Source organism: Puma concolor, chromosome D1 (genome assembly GCF_028749965.1).
Source record: "Puma concolor isolate L17-30 chromosome D1, mPumCon1.1.hap2, whole genome shotgun sequence".
In the NCBI taxonomy this organism is placed as follows: Eukaryota; Metazoa; Chordata; class Mammalia; order Carnivora; family Felidae; genus Puma; species Puma concolor.
Genome location: NC_141676.1, coordinates 44,869,697 through 44,892,514, shown reverse-complemented (window position 1 = coordinate 44,892,514; position 22,818 = coordinate 44,869,697). Strand labels below are relative to the sequence as shown.

General features: G+C 38.9%; 1 protein-coding gene across 1 annotated transcript in view; it reads left to right on the top strand.

Moving 5' to 3' along the window:
- Positions 1-22,519, top strand: part of PDE3B (phosphodiesterase 3B) — a 176,957-nt gene extending 154,438 nt beyond the window's left edge. Inside the window, exons 12-16 of the mRNA XM_086677910.1 lie at positions 5,166-5,365; positions 13,524-13,727; positions 15,560-15,721; positions 18,773-19,028; positions 19,965-22,519. Of these exons, the coding sequence (XP_086534036.1) occupies positions 5,166-5,365; positions 13,524-13,727; positions 15,560-15,721; positions 18,773-19,028; positions 19,965-20,179 (1,037 nt within the window). The 3' untranslated portion in view covers positions 20,180-22,519. The remainder of the gene's footprint in view (positions 1-5,165; positions 5,366-13,523; positions 13,728-15,559; positions 15,722-18,772; positions 19,029-19,964) is intronic.
- The last annotated feature ends 299 nt before the right edge of the window (positions 22,520-22,818 follow it).

Sequence of the window (22,818 nt, the reverse complement as noted above, 5' to 3'; positions counted from 1 at the left end):
TTCTGACTTTTACACAAGATGAATGGATCTTGGGAAATGATGGTAGATTATTCTAAATTTCATCAGGTGGTGATTCCAGTTGCCACAGTTATTCCAGATATAATCATCTTTTGAATAAGTCAACCTAACTTATAAAGATTCTGTACCAGATTGGGTGATTGATTTTGTCGGATCCTTATTATCAAGAGGAGATAAGGTTCCTACTGTATGTGAGAGGATGTATATCAGTAACCTAGGGGATTTTTTTGGCCTTTTTGGTACTCCTATGTCCAATGACAAAAGATAATGAAAAACTACTAATCCAGTATCATAGGATCACAATAGTGCAGAGCCTTGAAAATACAGGTCATTCCACTAGGCAAAGAACCATGATCGGTAGAGATGCTAGCTGAGGACAAAGGGAAAATGGAATGGGTAGTGGAATAAGAAAATGATAACTCTGAACTATAGCTATGTGACCAGTCACAGGAGTGAAGTCTATAATAGCCACATGTATTTTTCCTCATTGCCATGTATTTATTTTACATAATAAACAAGTTTTTTCTTTCTCTTTCTCATTCTCCTACCACCCACTGTTGATGGACATTTGGGTTCTTTCTACTCTGGGGCTGTTATGAATACTGCTATGAGTATTCATGTACTAGTTTTTGTGTGGATATATGTTTTCATTTCTCTTGGGCATACACCTAGCTGTGGAATTGCTGGGTCATGAGGTGATTCTGTGGTTAACAGTTTGAGCATCCGCCAAACTGTTTTCTAAGGGGGCTACACTATTTATATTCTCATCAACAATGTATGAAGATTCCTTTTTTTTGGTCACTTGTTATTATCTTTTTAAAAAAATTTTTTTGTTTATTTATTTATTAAAAAAAATTTTTTTAACCTTTATTGATTTTTGAGACGGAGAGAGCATGAATGGGGGAGGTTCAGAGAGAGATGGAGACACAGAATCTGAAACAGGCTCCAGGCTCTGAGCTGTCAGCACAGAGCCCAACGTGGGGCTCGAACTCACGGACTGTGAGATCATGACCTGAGCCGAAGTCAGACGCTCAACCGACTGGGCCACCCAGGCGCCCCTGTTTATTTATTTTTGAGAGAGAGAGAGAGAGCATAAGGAGGGGAGGAGCAGAGAGAGAGAGGGAGACACAGAATCCAAAACAGGCTCCAGGCTCCAAGCTATCAGCACAGAGCCTGATGTGGGGCTCAAACTCACAAACCGTGAGATCATGACCTGAGCTGAAACCGGATGCTCAACCGACTGAGCCACCCAGGTGCCCCAGTTATTATCTTTTTGATAGCCGTTCTAGTGACTCTGAAGTGGTATTTCATTGTGGTTTTCATTGCATTTACTTAATGGCTACTAATGTTGAATGCCTTACTATGTGTATATCTTCTGTGAAGAAATGTCTATTCATGTCATCCATTTTTAAATTTGGTCATTTGTCTTTTTATTACTGAGCTGTAAGAGTTCTTTGTATATTTTGAATATAAGTCCCTTATCAGATTGATTTGCCCCTATTTTCTGCCATTCTGTGAGCTGTCTTTTTACTTTCTTGATAGTGTCTATTGAAGTACAAAAAGTTTTAATTTTGATGTTTAATTTATCTAATTTTTCTTTAGTTGCTCATGCTTCTGGTATCATGTCTAAGAAGGGTTTTGCCTCACCTAAGATCATGAAGATTTACCCTACGTTTTCTTCTAAGAGTTTCTTAGTTACAGCCATTAAGTTTAGGTCTATGACCCATTGGAACTAATTTGGGGGGATGGATAAAGGAAGAGATCTAACATTCTTCTGCACATGGATATCCAGTTGTCCCAGAACCATTTGTTGAAAAGAGTTCTTTATATATTCTCCACATAGTCGGCCCTTAAATGTTATTAAATGAGTTTCTACCTTAAAAAATTATGAGCATTAAATGAAACGACATGTATGAAAGAATCTAGCATCATACATGGCACATAGATAACTCTCAACAAGGTCTTGACACCCTTCTACAAAATCAGTTGGCTATAAATATGAGGGTTTATTTCTGGATTCTCAGTTTTATTTTATTGATTTGTATGTCTGTCCTTATGCCGGTACTACGTTATCTTCATTACTAGAGCTTTGTTAGTAAGCTTTGAAATTGTAAGTTTAAGTACTCCAACTTTGTTCTTCTTGTTCAAGATTGTTTTGGCTATTCTGGATCTCTTGTATTTCCATATGAATTTAAATTCAGCTTGTGAATTTCTATAAATAATAGCTAGGATTTTGATAGGGATCGTGTGGAATCTGTAGATCATTTTGGGGGAGTATTGCCACTTTAACAATACTAAGTCTTCTGGTCCATGAGCATGGGTATTTTTTCCACTTATTTAAGTCTTCTGTAATTTCTTTTAACAGTATTTTTTAGTTTCCAGAATACTAGTTTTGTACTTTTGTTAAGTTTATTCCTTAGTATTTTATTCTTTTTGATGCTAGTGTAAACAGAATGGTTTTCTTGGGCTTAGTTTTTGATTATTCATTGCTATCATATGTAAATACAGTTGATCTTTTTGCATAAAATGATTTTTTAGATCTTGCAACCTTGATCATCTTTATTAATTCTAATAGCTTTTTAGTGGATTTCTTAGGATTTTTCTATATGTAACTTCATGTCACTTATAAGTAGAGATAGTTTTACCTCTTTGTTGTGTGTTGGTCTCAGCCTGTCAATAACCAGTGCTGTGGCTGGACCAGCCTTTGTGGTTATTATGACTGCAAGATGCCCTTTAGCAATAACCACCACCCAACTTTGAAAAAATAAAGGTTTATTATAAGAATTAAAAATTACACAGCATAGCTGGGACCACATAGCAAGGTCACAGGGGGAGAGAGCATGTGCACAAGCATGCATGCAAGTGGATACACCTGGGGTTCTGCTTTTTATTGGGGTCAAGGTGGGCGGTTTCACTGGCTCACTCTTTATTGGTGAATTTAAAACATAAAAGCAGGAACTTAAAGCATGGGTAGAGAGAAAACCAGCAGCCCAGATGATCAGTTATTGAAATCAAGATTTCTAGAAGTGGCCTGGCTTTTTATCTAGACAGGTGGCTGACAGGGTATTTCTTTGAGATAGGCATTTTTATAGTAGATGCCTCTTTGAAATGGATGCTTTGGAGATCAAAGCTTAATCCGGGCACTTATGTTACAAAAAGGGGGAACAAAACTGTCAAGAGTTTTTTCCAGTCTGGTTGTCTTTTGCTGAGGCCTCCTTTTAGATTAATCAGCAAATTAAAAGAATCACCATTTTCTGAAAGAAAGTAAACAAGTGCAATCTGTAATAGTTATGTTTAATTGTCCTTGCCAGCCATTTTATTTTTCACACTATTACTTTCATGTTTAACCAAACAACAAAGAAACATCAATATATTAAGATCCTAATGTATCAATTCTAAGTAATTACTGAGTTTAAAAGGATGTCTTTTGCTATTTTTGCTATTTTATATATATACATTTATAATTCTATAGGAAATCCAGAATGCATATAATGTACATAAACTAATTCAAATTATTGGCTGATATTTATAACTAAAATCTTATTAGAAATTTGAATGTTTAGGGGCACCCAGATGGCTCAGTCGGTCACATGTCCACCCTTGGCTCAGGTCGTGATCTTGCAATTTGTGAGTTCAAGCCCCGTGTTGGGCTCTGTGCTGACAGCTCAGAGACTGGAGCCTGCTTTGGATTCTGTCTTCCTCTCTCTCTGCCCACCCCCCCGCCTCCATTCACACTCTGTCTCTGTCTCTCTCTCAAAAATAAAAATAAACATTAAAAGTGTTTTTAATTAAAAAGAAATTTGAGTATTTAAATATATCTTTATCCATACATTTAACTGTCTTTTTAAAAGTTCTAGTGGGGGTGATTCTAAACCTCAATTTAATTAAATATATAGACAGCATAAAAATGAGGTATCTTTATAATTATCGCTAGTGTGTATTAAAGTTATTATGTTAAATTCATGTGATGGCAAATATTTTGAGTGAGATAAATTATGATCAAGATTGTTTTAGGGGCGCCTGGGTGGCTCAGTCGGTTAAAGCGACTGACTCTTGGTTTCGGCTCAGGTCATGATCTCGCAGTTTGTGAGTTTGAGCCCCATGTTGGGTGGGCTCTGTATTGACAGTATGGAGTCTGCTTGGGATTCTCTGTCTCCTCTCTGCCCCTCCCCAGCTCGCTCGCTCACTCTTTCTCTCTCAAATAAATGAACTTAAGGAAAAAAAAAAAAAGAGCATTTTGGACTTTGACAGGCCAGGACATTATTCCTAGTTTCCACTGATGAAGACAATGAATGAAATTTTGTATCTCTTTAATATCTTTGTGGTTTTATTTGCTGTCTAGTCTAAATATGGCTTATTTTTTCTTTTTTGTACTTTAAGATTATTTTAGCAAGAGTAGAGAATGACCATTTAAATAGATAAAGGCACTAAAATACAAAAACAATTTAAGAAATCAGTAGTGTAAGATATGAAGACACTGAAGAAAGCATAGCGCTGACAGTGAAAATACTGGTTCTAACTGGAGGATAAAAAGAGAATTGTTAAATGAGACATTCCTCGGTTTTTGATGTCTTTTCATTTTCCATAATTTTTCTTGCCATCATCTTGTAAGGGGCTTCATGGAAGGAAAAAGAGAAGGGGAAGAGTTGCAGTCTGGGCTACAAATGAAATGTAATCTTTCTGGATAAGATTTGAAATGCATCTATATTGAAAAGCTTAGTTTGTTAATATATTAAATTCCTAAACCTCCATACTGTTTTCATGAAATTTTATTCTCCAGATTGCTTTTTTCCTGTTACCTCCTATGCCCCGGCCATTATCTCTAGCCCTTAAATAACAAATGTTTAGAAACCGGAGGTTTTTAAAAAATTTTTATTAGCCTAAGTAAGAGAGCATCATAAAGATCTCAGAATGTCTCATAAAGCAAGTGACTTCAGCATCACGTTTAACATTGTTTGTCTCTAGTAGCATGTATGTTGGAAATAAAAGACTGTTGTAAGTCCTTGTTTATAAATAGAGTTTCTTTCTTTGATTAGTCAATAAGTAAGCTAAATAATCTTATTTCCAATGGGGAATCCTGTCCTTAGTCTCATTGTAAGTGAGTCTCATTGTAAGTGTAATGCTGGTGTATTTTGCTTGTTCCTCAGATTCGGATGGTAGAAGGAACCCTGGGCAAATTGCCTACATTTCTTCAAGGAGCTGCTCTATTCCAGATGAGAGCTATGGGTGCCTTTCTGCAAACATTCCTGCACTGGAATTGATGGCTCTCTACGTGGCAGCTGCCATGCATGATTACGATCACCCAGGGCGGACAAATGCATTTCTAGTGGCTACAAATGCCCCTCAGGTAGGATATATTTTCTTAGAAAGTTTAAAAAGCAATTCTCAAATGTTACAACCATGTTGTCGATCCTTTTGTTAAACCATCCTTCACTCCAGTCAGAGAGCCATTCCATGTACATTGTAATTAATCGGATTTTAACACATGACATTGGCATGATTGACATGATGTGTGCTCAAGAATTAAGAAGCCATTACCATCTTCCACTGGAAAATAAAATGTTCAGGAAAGAGTGACTGTTTTATGAAATTCTGGAATTCTTGTCAATATTTTTCCCTTTGGTCAAATTGATGAGGCTGACTAGATGGAAAACTTACTCTTCCTTCTTCCTTTCTATGGCTAAAATCCTAATGATGAAGAACTATCATTTTTGTTGTTTTCCTCTTTTGCCCTTAATACTCAGACTCTAAATCTCTTTTCTAGTACCACATTGTTTTTGTATCCAATACAGCTGATGAGGTGCAAGATTCCTTTACGGTCAAAATTTTCACAGAACGTAGGAGTTGCCAACAAATGGATACTGTAATGGCAGTAGCTTTACCCATTAGGACTTGGGACTAAATCCTTGGTTTTAAGTGGTCGTGGGTGTTTGTTTAGGCTGGCGATTCCTGAAATGTCATCTTCATGCTTGTAACTGCGTGCCTTACAAAGAACAAATCGTCAGTTGGCTGAATTTCTTACGTCTTCACTTCACTGCTCTATGTATAAACCTCACTTCTGATTTTTTTCGTCTTCAGTAGTCATCCTCTGACTACTTCTTTGTCACTTCTCTTTCACACACTCTCACTCTTTAAAATATAGGAGATAGATTCTCTAGACAGAACAAGAATAGGACTCAGAGACAAGAGAGAGAGGGTTAAAAATGTTACGAAACTCACTTCTCCAATGGGACTTTATTAATAGCTCATGTTTTCCACAGATAACTTTTTAAAGAATTTTCATCGAGGGGCACCTGGGTGGCTCAGTCGGTTAAGTGGCCGACTTCGGCTCAGGTCATGATCTCGTGGTCTGTGAGTTGGAGCCCCGTGTCGGGCTCTGTGCTGACAGCTCAGAGCCTGCAGCCTGCTTCTGTTTCTGTGTCTCCCTCTCTCTCTGCCCCTCCCCCATTCGCGCTCTGTCTCTCTCTGCCTTTCAAAAATGAATGTTTAAAAAAATTAAAAAAAAAAAAAAGAATTTCCATCGAGATATAATTACTTGCACTCTAAGAATTATGAACTAAGGAACACATATTTCCTCATTTGCTGTACCAGTCCCACAGGAAGCCTGTGCATTGTCTCTTGCCTCACGCCTCATCATCTTTGACAACCCTGGTCCCGTCGTGAGTCAAAGAGCTGGGCACAGGTGGCACAATGCAGAAAGCACTGGTCTTGAGATCAAGAGACCTGAGTTTGACTTCTTATTACCAAGTTACTAGCTGTGTGACCTTAGATAAGTCACCCTTGTGTCCCTGAACCTCAAAATATGTACCGAATCTGATTAAAGGCAAAGAGATCACATACGAGAAGTTTTCTACTATTTCATATGTTTGAGAGGCTCCCGAATCAGATATCATGTAGACGGAAATTACTTGCTGTTCACTCTTGGCTTGACGTCTTTCATTAGCTTTGAGTATAGGTGAGTCAGACTTACTTATTACCTCTCCTCCAAAGGATATGGCAAGTGAGAGAATCTCAGTGTTATTTCTCTCCCATGCAGATAAACCAGTAATGCATGAATATAATTTATACAAGTTATATGCTCAAAATGGTTGTCCTAATCAAATAAAAATATGAAGTCTGGATATAGTATGAGTAACACACGTTATTTCTAACTTCTCATCGCTAAGGATGGCCAAATGATGAAGTGATGGGAGGTGTCAGAATAGAAAGGAAATTGATAGGGAATTCAGTTACTGGAAAAGGATAGCCTTCCAACCAGTCTCCTTGCTTATGTCTGATTCCCTTTCAGTCTGTTCTCAACTCCTAGGAGTCAGAGTAACACTGTTTAAATGTGAGTTACATCACTTTCTGTTCCAAAACCTCCAGGGGCTTTCACTCCACTCCTAGTAAAAGTCATTGTAATGGCTCAGAAGGTCATATGTGATTTAGCTCCTACTAATTTTTCCGTCTTTATTCACCCAGGTCCAGCCTCCTTGGCCTCCTTGCTATTTTCTCCTGTATCCTAGGCACACTGCACACTCCCTTCTGAGAGCCTTTGCACTTTCTGCCCTCCCTGCCGGGAGTGTCTTGCCCCACACATCTGTACAGCTCACTCTGTCACCTCCTTCCATTGAAAATTTCAAAAGCCCCTTTCTGACACTCATGAGGTTCCTTCCCTGCTTTATTTCTCTCAGCAGCAGTGCTCATTCAGCATGCTGTGTATTTGGTTTATTGCCTGTCTCTCCTCAGTGGAATATGTCTTCATGAGACCAGGGATTTCTGTCTTTTAGTCCCTAATACCTAGAATAGTACCTAACACATAAAAGTCGTTTAGTAAATATTTGTTGAATGTTGAAGAATGCCTGATTTCTTTGCTCTGCAGGACCGCTAGCTTGTCTGAAATATATTCTGTTCTTCCTAAAGTAATGAGATGCACGAGACCTTGTTCAGCTAGCACATGTGAGATAAGGACTCTTCTGTGAAAGTGTGCGGCATGTTTATTAGGTAATAAAGCAGGTTCTTTCGTCTTGGGGAGCTCAGTGGGTCTAATTAGGCCATGATTAGTGAAAAAAGTTGTAGCTCCAGTGGCAGTGTGCAATACCATCAACTGGATCAAACTTTCTTCGTTCTCATGGTAAGGAAAGTATGCTGGGAAGACACAGGAGGATTATTTTAAGTCCTTGCCATGAAAGAAGGTGAAACATTTAGCCAGGGTTATCCTGAGGAGATGCCAGTATTAAAATTCTAAGAGATTTCTGAGCTGTTTCCAGATGAAAAGCTGGCTGAAAGATGGAAATTAGCGCTTGAGATTAGAGTTTCAGAATATCTTGATGATATTTGGGGTAAAAGGAAACAATTTCTTAAATAATTTTTAATGTTTTTATTTTTGAGAGAGACTGTGAGCAGGAGAGGGGCAGAGAGGAGGGGGACAGAGGATCTGAAGCGGGCTCTGCGCTGACAGCAGAGAGCCTGATGTGGGGATCGAGCTCCCTAACCATGAGATCATGACCTGAGCTTGGATGCCTAACTGACTGAATCACCCAGGCACTCTGGAAACAAAATTTTAAGTTGAGATTTGTAAATCCAAGACAGTCATAAATGTTTTGTCCCCTCAAAGTATGGATCAAGATACTGACTAAACACACATGCATTTGACTCCTCATTACAACAGAGAAAAGAATAGGTGGGGAAGGGTATTATCAGAAGATGAAAGAATTTTCCAGAAGTTTTCATTTCTGGGAAATGAAAAACAGATAAATATTGAGAGATAAAAGTATACTAGAGGGGGCTACAGCCAAAGTGGAACCCTACAGAGACTTCTGATGCCATTTGCCCCAGCTTGCTCTGCACACACACACACACACACACACACACGAACATGTGCCTGTGGGCCCCCAACCCCTATACACGTACACTATACATCTTTAAGTAAAGCGACTGCAATCCTGCATTTACCTCCAGGCAGAAAACTCCTTTCTCAGAGATTGAAGGAAACTTCCAGGAGAGAATAAGAATTACTAGTGTAAGTATTAGTACTCCACATTCTCATTCTGGAAACCTAACAGCTGGCACCTGGTCTCATAGCTCTAAGGCAAAACCTGCTGAGTAACAGACCCCGTCCACATTCACAGACTTCTTACTCATCCTTCCCAATTAAAGAGGTGACTCGACAACAAAACATACACAAGCGAACCTAGAATTCTTGTTTTTTAAATATCAACAGATAACTAAGGATTAGTAGACATGAACCATTAACCAGTAGCGTGGAAAGAAAAGGCTAAAATGGACAGAGTAACCAAATACAGGGGAAAAAATCCAGGGAATAGAAAAACCCTTAAGTTTTTTAAAAGGTATTCTCAGAATTTGAGAAATACTGCATCCCTAAGAACAAGAAGCTATGAGAAAGGAAGCATCAGAGAACAAGTTAGATCTCTTAGAAACTAAAAATATTACTGCAAAATTTTTAAAAATGCAACACCAGCACTGGAAGTAAACTCCAGGTAATGTCTCCCAGAATGCAGGCTGAAAAGATAAAGAGGTGGAAAATGTAGGGATGGGGGAAAAATGGGGCACAGTGGACCAGGTCAAGAACTGACCATGGGGAGTTGCAGAAAGAGACGGGTCGTTGGATTGAAGGGGTTCTCCATGTGTCAGGGAGGCTGAATGGGGGGAAAGAACACGAAAAACCTGTACATGGGGTGCCATGGTAAAATTTCAGAGTAACAAAGGTTTTCTTTACAAAAGGAATTCCTGAGAGAATGATAACAGCACACTTATAAAAGAACAAAAATCCAACTGGCATTGTATTTCAGCAACAGTGGATGCTCAAGAGTACTGGAATAAAGTTTTCAAAATTCTAAGGGAATTCATTTATTTGTACAACAAACATCAGGTGCCCACTGTGAGAGGTGCTATTCTAGGCATTATTATTGAACAAAGCAGGCAAAAAAAAAAAAAGTTCTGCCTCTGTACAACTTACATTCTGGTAAAGCAAGAAAAACAAGATAATAGAGCGTGTCTGGGTGGCAGAGAGATGATGAGGTTGTAAGTGCTGGGAAAGAACTAACACAGCGGAGGAAATGGGAAGTGCTGCTGTAAAGATGATTTTCAGGTTTTCTGATTTCTGGTTATTTTCGAGATTTCTGTATCAAGCTAAGCTACAGCCGAGCATTAAGAGCAAAATAAAGAGAATCTCCGACGTACGAAGATTTTTAATTTTTTTTTTTAAATTTTTTTTCAACGTTTATTTATTTTTGGGACAGAGAGAGACAGAGCATGAACGGGGGAGGGGCAGAGAGAGAGGGAGACACAGAATCGGAAACAGGCTCCAGGCTCTGAGCCATCAGCCCAGAGCCCGACGCGGGGCTCGAACTCACGGACCGCGAGATCGTGACCTGGCTGAAGTCGGACGCTTTAACTGACTGCGCCACCCAGGCGCCCCCGAAGATTTTTTAAACAAGATTAAATAAGGCATGTACCTGTTCATCCTTAGAAAGTTACTTAAAAAAGTGTCTTAGCAAAACAAAGGTGACAGGGAAGGCAAAGGATCTCAAAAGATACAGGATTGCCAGAAATTTTAGAACAACCCCAGATCTTTGGGGTAAAGGGATCCCAAAATGACAGCTATTTATCATGACTATTTCTTTAGAGAGAAGTACCTTTTCTTTTCTTTTTTTAAAACTAGCTCCTTTGTTTTCTGCCACACCTGATTTACTACCTCTACTGGATTTTTAAGAACTTTTTTTAAGTGGAAACAATTTTTCTTAATCCAAGATTTTTCACTTTTCAAAAGTACTCTCTTTAATCTCATGACTATGACATAGACATTTTTAAAAGTTTCCTCCTGTTTGTGTTTCAAAAGAGGACACTTGCTAGGGCCATACCACCCTGAACGTACCTGATCTCATCAAAAGGGGACATTGGTTCGCATTTGTCAGCCTCTTCCTCTGTTTGATCGAAATCTTTCACATGTCTGATGGGTTTTCTCTCTTTGTTCACTTATTGAAAGGTGTTTATTATTTGTTAAGATTAATTCTATCAGTTTGTATTAAACCCTGTTGCAAATCTTTCCAACTCAGAAAGAAGGTGAAAAAGGAAGTTTATGATCAGCGGATTTGCTCTGCCAAATTAGAGATGTCATCGCCTGTCAGGTGAAGGAAGGGGATCCATAGCCAGAGACAGCAGGCATCAGGATGCTTTAGCACAAAGTCACAGGATGTCATTTACTGCAGCTCCAAGTTAGCCAGGGCCTGGTCTGCTTTCTCTGGTTGTTGTAGAGCCCTCGGTAAAAGCCAGCTGAGGCTTCACTACCTGTTCTTCCTGGAGTGTTTTTCTCATTAAGTTTAAGCTTGGCTTATTGTTGTACGTTCTCACCCAGTATTCTTCCTCAAGTGGAATGGACATTTGCCTCCTACTTACGGCTCCATGATGGTTTCTTGCCTCTGCTCATCTGTGAGGTAGTGGGTTTCTTGGGGTCCAGCGGAGGACTCCTTCCACTTGCTCTCCGGGTGGATTTTTCCTTCTCATGTGATAACTTACTTGGACTCTTCTCAATCCATTCCCACTTTCATCTTGTCTTTGAGGTTTCCAGTACGGTGATAACATCTAGATTTTAATACTGATTCAGATTTTTTACCCCTCTTTTATACTTCTTTGGTAATTTCAAAGGGTAATTTGAATGAAGGAATTCTGAACTTCATTATTTCTTTTACTTATCTTGCGAGCCAAGAGTTTATTAAGTCAGCTAGCTCTCCAGGGCACTTGTTACATGTTGTGCTTTATTGAGCTGGAAGTCGTATTACTTTTTCCTGAACAGACAAAGCTGTTCTAATAGTTTATCCATCCTGATCAGATTTGAATATGAATTGGTTAAATCACTATGAAATACAAATTGACCCCTTAGGGAATCTTTGAAGCTTATTATTTCTCTTTGGGATTAATGATGTTTACAAGTTGTAATAAGATTACTATAAGATGCCTTTTTATTGACATAATTGATATGTAACATTGTGAAAGTTTAAGGTATACATTGTGTTCATTTGATACACATGTTGTAATGTGATTACTATCATGTCACCTAATATCACATCTTTTTTGTGGTAAGTACCAACTTTTAAGTATATAATACCAGTACTAATAACTATAATCGCAATGCTGTACATTAGAGCCCCAGAACTTTGTGCTGTAACTGGACGTTTGTACCCTTTGACCAGCATCTTTCTACTTCCCCCACCCCCTGGCAACTACCCTTCTGCGTTTCCATGAGTTCAGCTTTTTTAGATTCCACATACGAGAGATATCAAACAGTATTTGTCTTTTTTGACTTACCTCACTTAGCATAGTGCTCTCAAGGTCCATCCATGTTGTCTCAAATGTCAGGATTTTCTTCTTTCTCATGGCTGGATAAATATTCCATTACACACACACACACACACACACACACACACACACATCAACACACATATACATATAGACACACACCACATTTTTGTTCATCCATCAGTGGACATTTAGATTGTTTACAGACTTTATGTGGCCCATTACAAAGTTTAAATCATCACTGCTTTCATAAAATGCTGTAAAAAAACAATCAAATGGTGTTAAGTATCTATGCTTACATTTAGACTATAGCTGATTTTCACAAATAACATGTAAACCTATTTAAGCTCCCAGAATATATATCTTAATGTAGATTGCATTCTATTTTTATCTGTCCTTCTTTCTCATTAACAAGAAGCTTTATGAAAACCAGGAGACAGGTTTTTATGTTTATCCCTAGCCTTTAGCACTGGCTGTGAAAGTTTTTAAAATAATTACTGTGCTTATTTAATAACCTTTTTAATTGCTCAATTTTTAGAGGTAGAAGAGGCTCTGACAAATCTATAAGTCACCGTTTTTTAAAATCTGTATTCCAAAGTTCTAGAGTACTGAGGGACTTCCACTGAAATGAGGTGGATGAACAGTGAAGGGTCCCATTCCACTTGAACCAGAGGATTTGTGCTTTTACCTGTGTCCTGCTTCTCGCTTACTCCCAGGGACAGTGTCAGGATGGGAGTACAGGCTGTGTCCTTCCCAGGCATGTGGGACTGCGACTCACCCGGGACACTGCTCCTGCCTCTTCTTTGGTCCTCACCACAATGACTCCGTGCTAGCTGAAGAAGAGAAATGTGTCCTTAAATCTGCTGTGTCTCTCTAATGCCTTTCCTAACGAAGCTTTACTGATTTAATGAAGTGGACCTCAGATATCAACTTTACGTCTCTCGAGGGCAGCATGGTGTCTGCAAAGATGAACTTTGGAGACGGATTACCCTTTCACCTACTAGATGTGCATGCTGGAAAGGGGTATCTTCCCCTTTCTGTACTTCAGTAAACTCATTTAGAAAATTATCACAACCCTTCTTCACAGATATTAAAATGCTTGGCATATAGTAGTTACTCATTGTTTATACTCTTCCAACCTAACTCTGTTTATTATTAAAGATTACTATCTCTGAGATGCCTGACTCATTTTCCTTATTACTTTTCAGGCAGTTTTGTACAACGACAGATCTGTTCTAGAAAATCATCATGCCGCATCAGCTTGGAATCTATATCTTTCTCGCCCAGAGTACAACTTCCTTCTTAATCTTGATCACGTGGAATTCAAGCGCTTTCGTTTTTTAGTCATTGAAGCAATCCTTGCCACAGATCTTAAAAAGCATTTTGATTTCCTTGCTGAATTCAATGCCAAGGTTTGTGTACATATTAATGTCTGGCTTCAAAGATGGAAATCTTTATTGTCAGTATTACTGATAAGTGTTTTTTAATGCTAAGTTAGAGTTAATACTACTCATAAAGTCATAATGAGACCATATGCAAGACAATATATGCCAATATTTTTTAAATAACATTTATTATAACATGTCCTAAAAAGACTGTCACTTGCTACATTTCTTTTCTGACACATAGACTTATAACTTTCCTTCACATGGTGATAAGCCAATTAATGATGCAAAAAGCTTTTAGGGGCAGAGTGGAGAAAGTTGTGCACAGTGCCAACTAAGGTATTTTACGAAATTGAAGATGGGCTTCTCAGCCAGTTATACTTACCTCACTGCACCTGTTTATCCCCTCTTCACATTAGTGTTTAGCTGGCTGGTGTGGGAGAGGACTGTCCACTCTTCCACTGGAGTATAATGCGCTCATTGAAGAACGGCTGGGGTTGCCCACTGTGCGCCGTCGTCCAGCACAGAGTAAGGAAGGAACGGGTGAAAGTCCCTGCCGTTAAGAATTCGCATTCAATAGGGAATTGAGAATCACTGCCCTCATGTGATAGTGCTATCACTGGCATGTGTTCTACCCCTGAGACGTCAGGGGTGGAAAATGCTGTACAGACTCAGAGATTTACACAGCTTTACAGATTCTTGAGGGAAGGATGCTCTCTCTTTGGCTGGCAGGAAGCTGTTATTCCCTTGATGACATTTGTGACCTAAAGGAAAGGTGCACCTTCAGGGTAGAGGAACTGGTAACAAAGGAATACTAGACTTAACCCGCCGGGTGGAGACCCTGTATGTGGCGGTCATGATATTAATAAAATACTTAGAAAAATAAAAAAAAATTATATGCCTTTAAAATTATTTTATTGTTGTATAGCTCTGTTAACATTTAATAATAAAAATCCATTTAAGTGCTTAAGTCAGAGTAACAGATGTTTGTTTTTACAGGTCCAAGATCAGCTAGCCCAGTGCTTTTGAATCTGTGTTCCTCAGAGGTTTCTATTCTGTAGTCTCTCAGGAAAATGTCACATGAGTGGGGCTCTAGATCTCCTACACGGGTTCAATCAAAACAGCTCTCCTTTTAAGTGTTTTCTATAGTGACTTTGACAAAAGGGTTTGGTGCCTAAGACACTGCTAACGTTCAATAACCACTGATCTGGGCCATGTACTTTATTTTTTACAAGAGAAAATTTGAGTTTTTGGAAGGCATAGTAAGTTGCCTACTTAGTGATGATAATTACCATTTATTTAAATAACAGTGTTAGCATATACTGTGATCTAGGCATTTTTCATTTATTAATCCTCATGGCAATATGGCTGGATTGGTACTACTTTTCCTATTTTATAGATGAAGAAATTTAGATTCAGGGAGATGAAGTCATTTTTCCAGTATCACACAATGAATAAATCGAGTCAGGATTTGAAACCATTGAGATCAACTTTTAAAACTTGTCTTCTTTCAACTATACCATATTTTCCTTTCACAGCTAAAGCCAACTTCTCTTTAGATCTTAAGTGTTCTGTAAAATTATAGTGTATATTATATATTAAATTATATATTAATTACATATGTAATATATACACACGTTATAATTTTGTGGTAATCACATATTGAAACCACAGTTTCTGTTTTTATGATGTTCTGCTTCCTTAGAAACAAAATTAGAACAACACTTCAAAGTGTCATTCTACCATTAACCCATATTCCTTCCTATAATTTAGACAGGAAATAGTTTTAAGATACTTTTGGGGGCAAAAACCCAACTCCTGTGCCCTCAAAAGTTAAAATAATTGTTTTTCCAACACAGGCCAATGATGTAAACAGTAACGGTATAGAATGGAGCAATGAAAATGATCGCCTCTTGGTATGCCAGGTGTGTATCAAACTGGCAGATATAAACGGCCCAGCGAAAGTTCGGGACTTGCATTTGAAATGGACAGAAGGCATCGTCAATGAATTTTATGAGCAGGTAGGTTGAAACGTGAGATTGGAGGGATTTTTGAGAGCCGCCATCTGAAGATGCTAGTCTTTGGGATTTGGGTAAGCTACATCGAGTGTTTGAAGTCTGTTTGCTTTGACCAAAAATGTTAGAAGTTGTTGAATTTGCTTTGGTCTTAGTGTTTTCTCAGCTCTGTTTTGCTCTTGCTGCTAAAACTTAAAACAAAAAATATCTTATTGCCTATCTGACATGGGTCGAATGTCCCTTGAGTCAAGAGGTAAGGCTACACTACATTATGATTCCAAGATTGCTTTCAAAACCCTGAGTGCCTGCAACCTAGGATCATTTATTTCCAGATGCAAATGTTTTTAATTGATTCAGGGTATACTTAGATGATATATTAAAGAATATCAATCCATTTCCAATTCTGCTGCAGAAAGACTGCCTTAGAAACATCAACTGGATAAAAGTCCTGGCAGAGGGTAAGACATTTGAGGGCTAGAAATGGAGATAAAGGAGTTATTTCGTGGTTTTAAGGATTCGAAGATATAAACATGCTCTTGTAGGTTTTAAAATCTTGCCTTTAAAATAATACTCTACCCGAATGCACTTGTATGCCCAACATGCAGCAAAGCCAATCACTGAGATATTGAGTGAGCAGCAAGGAAAGGGTTGGAGAAGTAGCCACACTAGGAGATTGGAGCTCAGGCCTCAAATTTGCCTTCTCAGAGTGGAAGAGTGTGGAATATTTAAAGGCAAACAGAAAGGATCTGGGCAAAAGGGAGCAGAGTTATGTATTTCAAAATCAGATGAAGGAAGTTAATAAGTAGAGAAGGCTGAAGTTCATTTAGACCCAATTTATAATATACCTTTTTTTGAAGTTTTTTTTTTTTTTTAATTTTGAGAGCGCAAGCAGGGGAAGGTCAAAGAGAGAGAGAGAGAGAGAGAGAGGTAGAGAGAGAATCCCAAGCAGGCAGCATGGAGTCCGACACAGGGCCCAAACTCACCAACTGCAGGATCATGACCCGAGCCAAAATCAAGAGCCAGATGCTCAACTGACTGAACCACCTAGCTGCCCCTATAATGTGATTATTTTTAAAGTATACAGAATTCTCATTACACAAAGTTAGAATCCATGCTGGGAGGTTGAATCCCAGGTTCTTTTTTTTTTTTTTAATTTTTTTTTCAACGTTTTTATTTATTTTTGGGACAGAGAGAGACAGAGCATGAACAGGGGAGGGGCAGAGAGAGAGAGGGAGACACAGAATCGGAAACAGGCTCCAGGCTCTGAGCCATCAGCCCAGAGCCCGACGCGGGGCTCGAACTCACGGACCGCGAGATCGTGACCTGGCTGAAGTCGGACGCTTAACCGACTGCGCCACCCAGGCGCCCCTCTTTTTTTTTTTAACCAGCAATGTGATCTAGGATAAATTACTTAACCTCTCTGCGCCTTAGTTTCTCCATTGATAAAATAGGAATATTTGATGGGATCACCTCATAAGATTGCTGTGAGGATTAGATGAATTAATAAAGTTCTTAGAACAGTTCCTGACACCCAAATGATCAATAAATGTCAGCTTTTGTAATTCCAGGTTTATTACGAAACGTATTATTTCAGACAATTTTATTTAATCTAAGTTTCATTATTCGTCTTTAGAACAAAAGATCATCTGACACCCTACCACATGGAGTTATCATGAAGGTTAAATGTGCTAAGCTATAATGAAAGTCCTAGTCAACCTGCATCAACACTATTAAATTTCTTTCTCAATCTGGTTAGGCTGTTAAACATCTTTTGGGTACAGATGCAAAATTCTAACCTTGACCAACTTTTTATTTTTTTGTTATCTTGTTATCCTGTCTTTATACTCCTATATCCATTTAAGTGCCATGGGCTTAAAAGAACCAAACTCATTTAAAAAAAAAAAAAAAGCAAAATTGAGGAAATTGTAGAATCCTGTGGGTAAACCCAACTGAGCTTTCTTTTTGGCAAACAATGGTTTTCTTCCTTACAGGAGATAAAAATCATAGATTTCTAATCATGGGGCAATCACTAGGACAGTCTCTGGTTGTTTCCCTAGGACAATGCTGGCTCATCACATGGACACTGTTGCCTACACAGTTTATACATTCTAGAGATTATTCATTCCCCACCAGTTCAAATCCTAGGAATGAAAATGTTCATCGTATCCTCTGGGGAATGCTCAGTACTGTGCTAAATACTTGATATAATATTGCTTTTCATCCTCAGAGCAACCTTTAAAGTAGATTATTCAGATTTTACACATGAAATGGGCATAGAGCTTGCTCAACACCACACAGGTTGTTGGTGGCAAAAGCAGGCTTTGAAACCACATCTGTCTGCGCTCCAATTGTGCTCTCTGAAGCCCTGGAGGGCACAGTGGGAGGGTATCAGAGGGCAGGCACAGGAGTGCTCCTTCTCTCCTCTTTCTGTTTTATATGCTAGGTTTTCTGATTCAGATTCATTAAAAGGATCTGCAATTAGAAAAGAGCAGGGTGTTGAAAGGCACTTACAAAATTCAGCTCTACACATTGGACGTACAAAGTTTCCATGATACCATCTCCCCTTAGGAGAAGGGGAATCTATACGTGACATAGAATTTTGCAGGTTGTTAGATTCGTTCTTTTTTTAATGTACATTTTTCCTGTAAACTGGTGAAGTGTGAAAATAGTCTTAGAATTTCTCAAATATTGGAGGAATTCTTATAGTTAAAACGACAGTAATTAGACACTTCCTTGTAAAACTTATTTTGATGTAGACTATGCATATTTAGAAACCTTAAGACAGGGGTGCCTAGGTGGCTTAGTTGGTTAAGTGTCCGACTCTTGATTTCGGCTCCCATGCATGATCCCACGAACAGGGAGATGGAGCCCCACGTTGGGCTCTGCACGGACAGTGTGGAGCCTGCCTGAGATCCCCTCTCTGGCCCTCCCTTATTCACACATGCGCTCTCTCAAAATAAATGAGTAAAGACTAAAAAGCAAGATAATTTTAACAGCAAAGCTCAGTGGTTATTCTTTCAGTAGTTACAAATGTACTTTTCTTTTTTAAATGATCAGGGAGATGAAGAAGCTGATCTTGGTTTGCCCATCAGTCCCTTCATGGATCGTTCTTCACCTCAACTAGCAAAACTCCAAGAATCTTTCATCACCCACATAGTGGGGCCTCTGTGTAACTCCTACGATGCTGCCGGCTTGCTGCCGGGTGAGTGGATAGAAGCAGAAGAGGATGAAGATGCCGAAAGTTGTTATGATGAAGAAGATGGCGAAGAATTAGATACAGATGATGAAGAAATAGAAGACAACTTAAATCCTAGTAAGAATGGAGGGATATTATAAATTCTCAAATGGATATTTGCAGTTAATAACACTAAATTTGGATCTTTAAGATACAGATTCTGTAGTTCTGTCTGGAGTAACTAGTAGCTCAATGTTCAGATTGAATAGTCTCTTGAGTAACTCCTGGGTGCCGTGCTGATGCCACGACACACGGTCTTGGTTGAAGTAGCATCTCTCTGGGTATTGTCCTCCAGCCAGTTCGCTTCAGGAGGTTCTACCTGTGCAGCACAGTAGGACTGTCACCATATCTGACTGTGTGAGGTGAGTGGGCTCGAGGGGCCAGTCCTTGGACACCTGCTGCCTTTCTGGCTGTAAATGAAATCCATTATTTGCTCTTTAAAGTCGAATTTAAATGAAATTATATCCGGCATTCCAAGCATGCTATAGCTGAGAACAGAGAGCATAATTACGAAGAACCAGCCCCCCACATCCCCAGTTGTCTTCAGGATCAGTATAGTGAAGAGTGGTTTTCTGCCACCACCATGTGAGCATCATCTCGGGCAAATGACTGGCTTCCAAAAATTATTTCTACTCATTGAAGCTGTAATAATTGTGTTTAATTCAGTACCTGAGTCCTAAAAAAACATCGTTTAACTGCATTGTTTTATCACTTGAAATTTTAGTACTGTCCTCCCCTCTCACCCCACCCAGTCTTCCCTAATCCTTTTCTCTGCTTCATTTTCATCTGTTCATATTTAACCCCATCTTGTGTTTTGCTTCTTCATTTGCTTTTCTAGATCTTTCCATTAGAATATGAGCTCCACGGTGCAGAGATTATCTTACTGCATATTACTACAACCCCAGTGCCCTAGCTAGAGAAATGCCTGGAAAGTAATAGGCACTCAGGTATTTAGTGAATGAATGATTGAATTGTATTACTAGGATTAGAATCTGTCTGTTTTAAACTTCACAGAACCACGAAGGAGGAAAGGCAGACGGCGAATATTTTGTCAGCTAATGCACCACCTCACCGAAAACCACAAGATATGGAAGGAAATCATCGAGGAAGAAGAGAAATGTAAAGCTGATGGGAATAAACTGCAGGTGGAGAATTCTTCCTTACCTCAAGCAGATGACATTCAGGTCATTGAAGAAGCAGATGAAGAGGAGGAGAGACAGTTTGAATAAAAGAAAAGACATCTTGAAGAAGTCCCGAGGGCCATGCCCAGGGTCAGAAGTCCTCGCCTGGCACTGACCGTGCGGACTCGCAGCCGACCGCTCCCAGGTGGACGGGCCTGAGGACCGCGAGAGGACCCTCGCTGCGCTGGCAGCTCCCTGGTCCTGTGCACTTGCGGCACACGGACACAGACCGGACGAGTGTTCGTAGAACGGGGCTTCCGTCGCTCGTGTTGCGAAGCTCTTCCTCGATACCTCCACTGGTATCTACTTTGTCGTAATAACGCTTTGCCAGGTAGTAAGCTCTTACTTCCATGAGGGGTAGCTAGAACTAAAAATTCACGGGACCTCAGTTTCCAAGATGGCCAGAACTTTTCGCTTTCATGAAAACATTTTCCACATGTGTCTTTTAGGTCTTTGAATGTGTGTGTCGGGGGGGGGAAGTCTGTGCCTGCCTAAAAAAGAACCCCGTGTTTGCCTTTCTGAGGGATCCGTTCAATGCAGTACACTGGCCAATGCCGTTCGCCCAGCTACGTTTATCCGTGAAAGACTGAAGGACGTTTGTCACACACGACAAAATCCAGGCGCATCAGTCTGATGCTTTTCACCGTCGTGTGTTACCTTCTACGTGTGTTCTATTTCTGCTCCGAGTATTCAGGTTTGCTGTGGACAGAAGTCTTAATTCCAGTCTCACGGACTTCATTCCGTGGTTGAATTTTTAAAGCTGTTCAGGTTTAAAAATGAAGGAATCGTTTAGTCAAAACTGCTCTTAGTACTCTTGCTCAGGATTAGTATTTTTCAATATTTAGTTAATATAAACAGACTTGTCAGAAGAAAAGAATGGTCCTAAAGATGTTAACTTTTTGTGAAGTGAGCATTTTCTCTCAGATCTCATAATTTGAGACTAATTAAAGTGGAGGAAAAGGAGAGGTCTTTTGCCTTACTGCAAAAATCAGACGAAGCTAATCCTATCGAAGATAAAGAACAAAAGCACTGGTAGGAGTTCTAAAAGGCACAGTGAATAATCAGAATATGTGCTTATCTCTAGATCCAGATCTTAGGTGTCCTGTTTAGTCACCGTAAAACTGATGCTGATCTTTGTTCATTTCCTCCTGTCTCGAGACTACATGACAGAAGTGACCGATGACTACTTAGTACTTCGAGAGCCCAACTGCAAGTCTAATTTTTAAGAAAGTAAATGGTGGGAAGCCTTAATTGCAAAGAAAATGGTTATTTACAATATTCATGAACTCCTCGGGTACAGATAGCAAGATGGTAGACTACTTTGTTTTTTTATTCTTGGAGACCATATTTTGGATCCATGTAGCTTTTGTAGATGGTAAAAACATTAATTTCCCAAGATGGTTTATTTACATATGATGTCAGGCAGTTTCTTACCTACCTGGAATATTTGGCGTATCTCAAAAATATTAAAGATCTATAGAAGTGTTGGAAGTTTTGATCTTGTATAATATTTAATGAATCACCGAGCTTTATTTATTAGACATGTTGAGTGCTCAGTTCCTTCCTGCCACTTTTGCTACCACTGCCACATGATTTGTAACCTGGTCGCACATTACTAAGTAAAAAAATTTTAACTAATTTATTGAGTTTGCACTTACAATGTATATATCCTGTGCTTTTATTTCTCTAGTGCACCTTTTGCATCTTAGGTATACTTCTGCTATTGCAAAGCCCATGTGTATAAAATCACATGTGCTTACATGCTTAATGAAACTCAGATTTCCTTTCTATTTTATTAAAATTTTGTATTGGGGTTAATGTATATATTTTCTCAAAAGGAATGTCTTATTAAAAATACTATTACTGAGAAATCCTTTTTAAATAACTTTTAAATTATTTAATCTTTGCTAAATAATTGACATGTTAAAATAGCCCAAAGAAACCTAAAACAAATTCATAAATTGTAAGAAATGAATGTGACTATATTAAGTACAGTGCTATGCTATTAAATGAAATCTTACTTGAAAAATTGCCACAAGCCATATTACATATCCTATTTTGGTTACTACTGAATCAGACTTTTAACTTTCATCATGAATTTACTATTGTTTTAAACTCACTGGTCTTAGAAATCTTGTAGTGCTGTAATATATTTATGTGCTTAGTGATACATTCTTTCTCCATAAAAAAAATTTTTTTAAGTTATTTCCTGATTTGAAGGCTGTTTCCTGCCATTCTTACTTTGTTGGTGCTGTTGACGTTTTCTGTTCTTATAAGAATCCTGTAAACTCTAGCACTGCTGAACTCAAAAATTTCTTCTCTCTAGATTGCATCTCATAGGAACAAACTTCACAAAAGAGATGAATAAAGCCAACTCTGGTTTCCTTATTATAGTTGCCAGACTAATCTGAACAGCTCTAGAGGGTGGGTGGGGATGGCGATTGGGCTGTGGAGCGGGGATGAACAGCTTCCCAGAGGAAAAAGTGATTTACCTTGGAGATAATTGCTTGTGGAAAGAAAACAACACTATGTGTAGAGGCCAAGACAAGAACTATCCTCACACTGGAGGGGGCCAAAGGAGGTTTAGAGTGACTGGAAGGGAATAGTAGAGAGAGAGTGACTAATGAAGGGCGTGGCAAAGCATGACAATGCCATTTAAGTATTTTTCCTTGAGGAACAACTAGAAA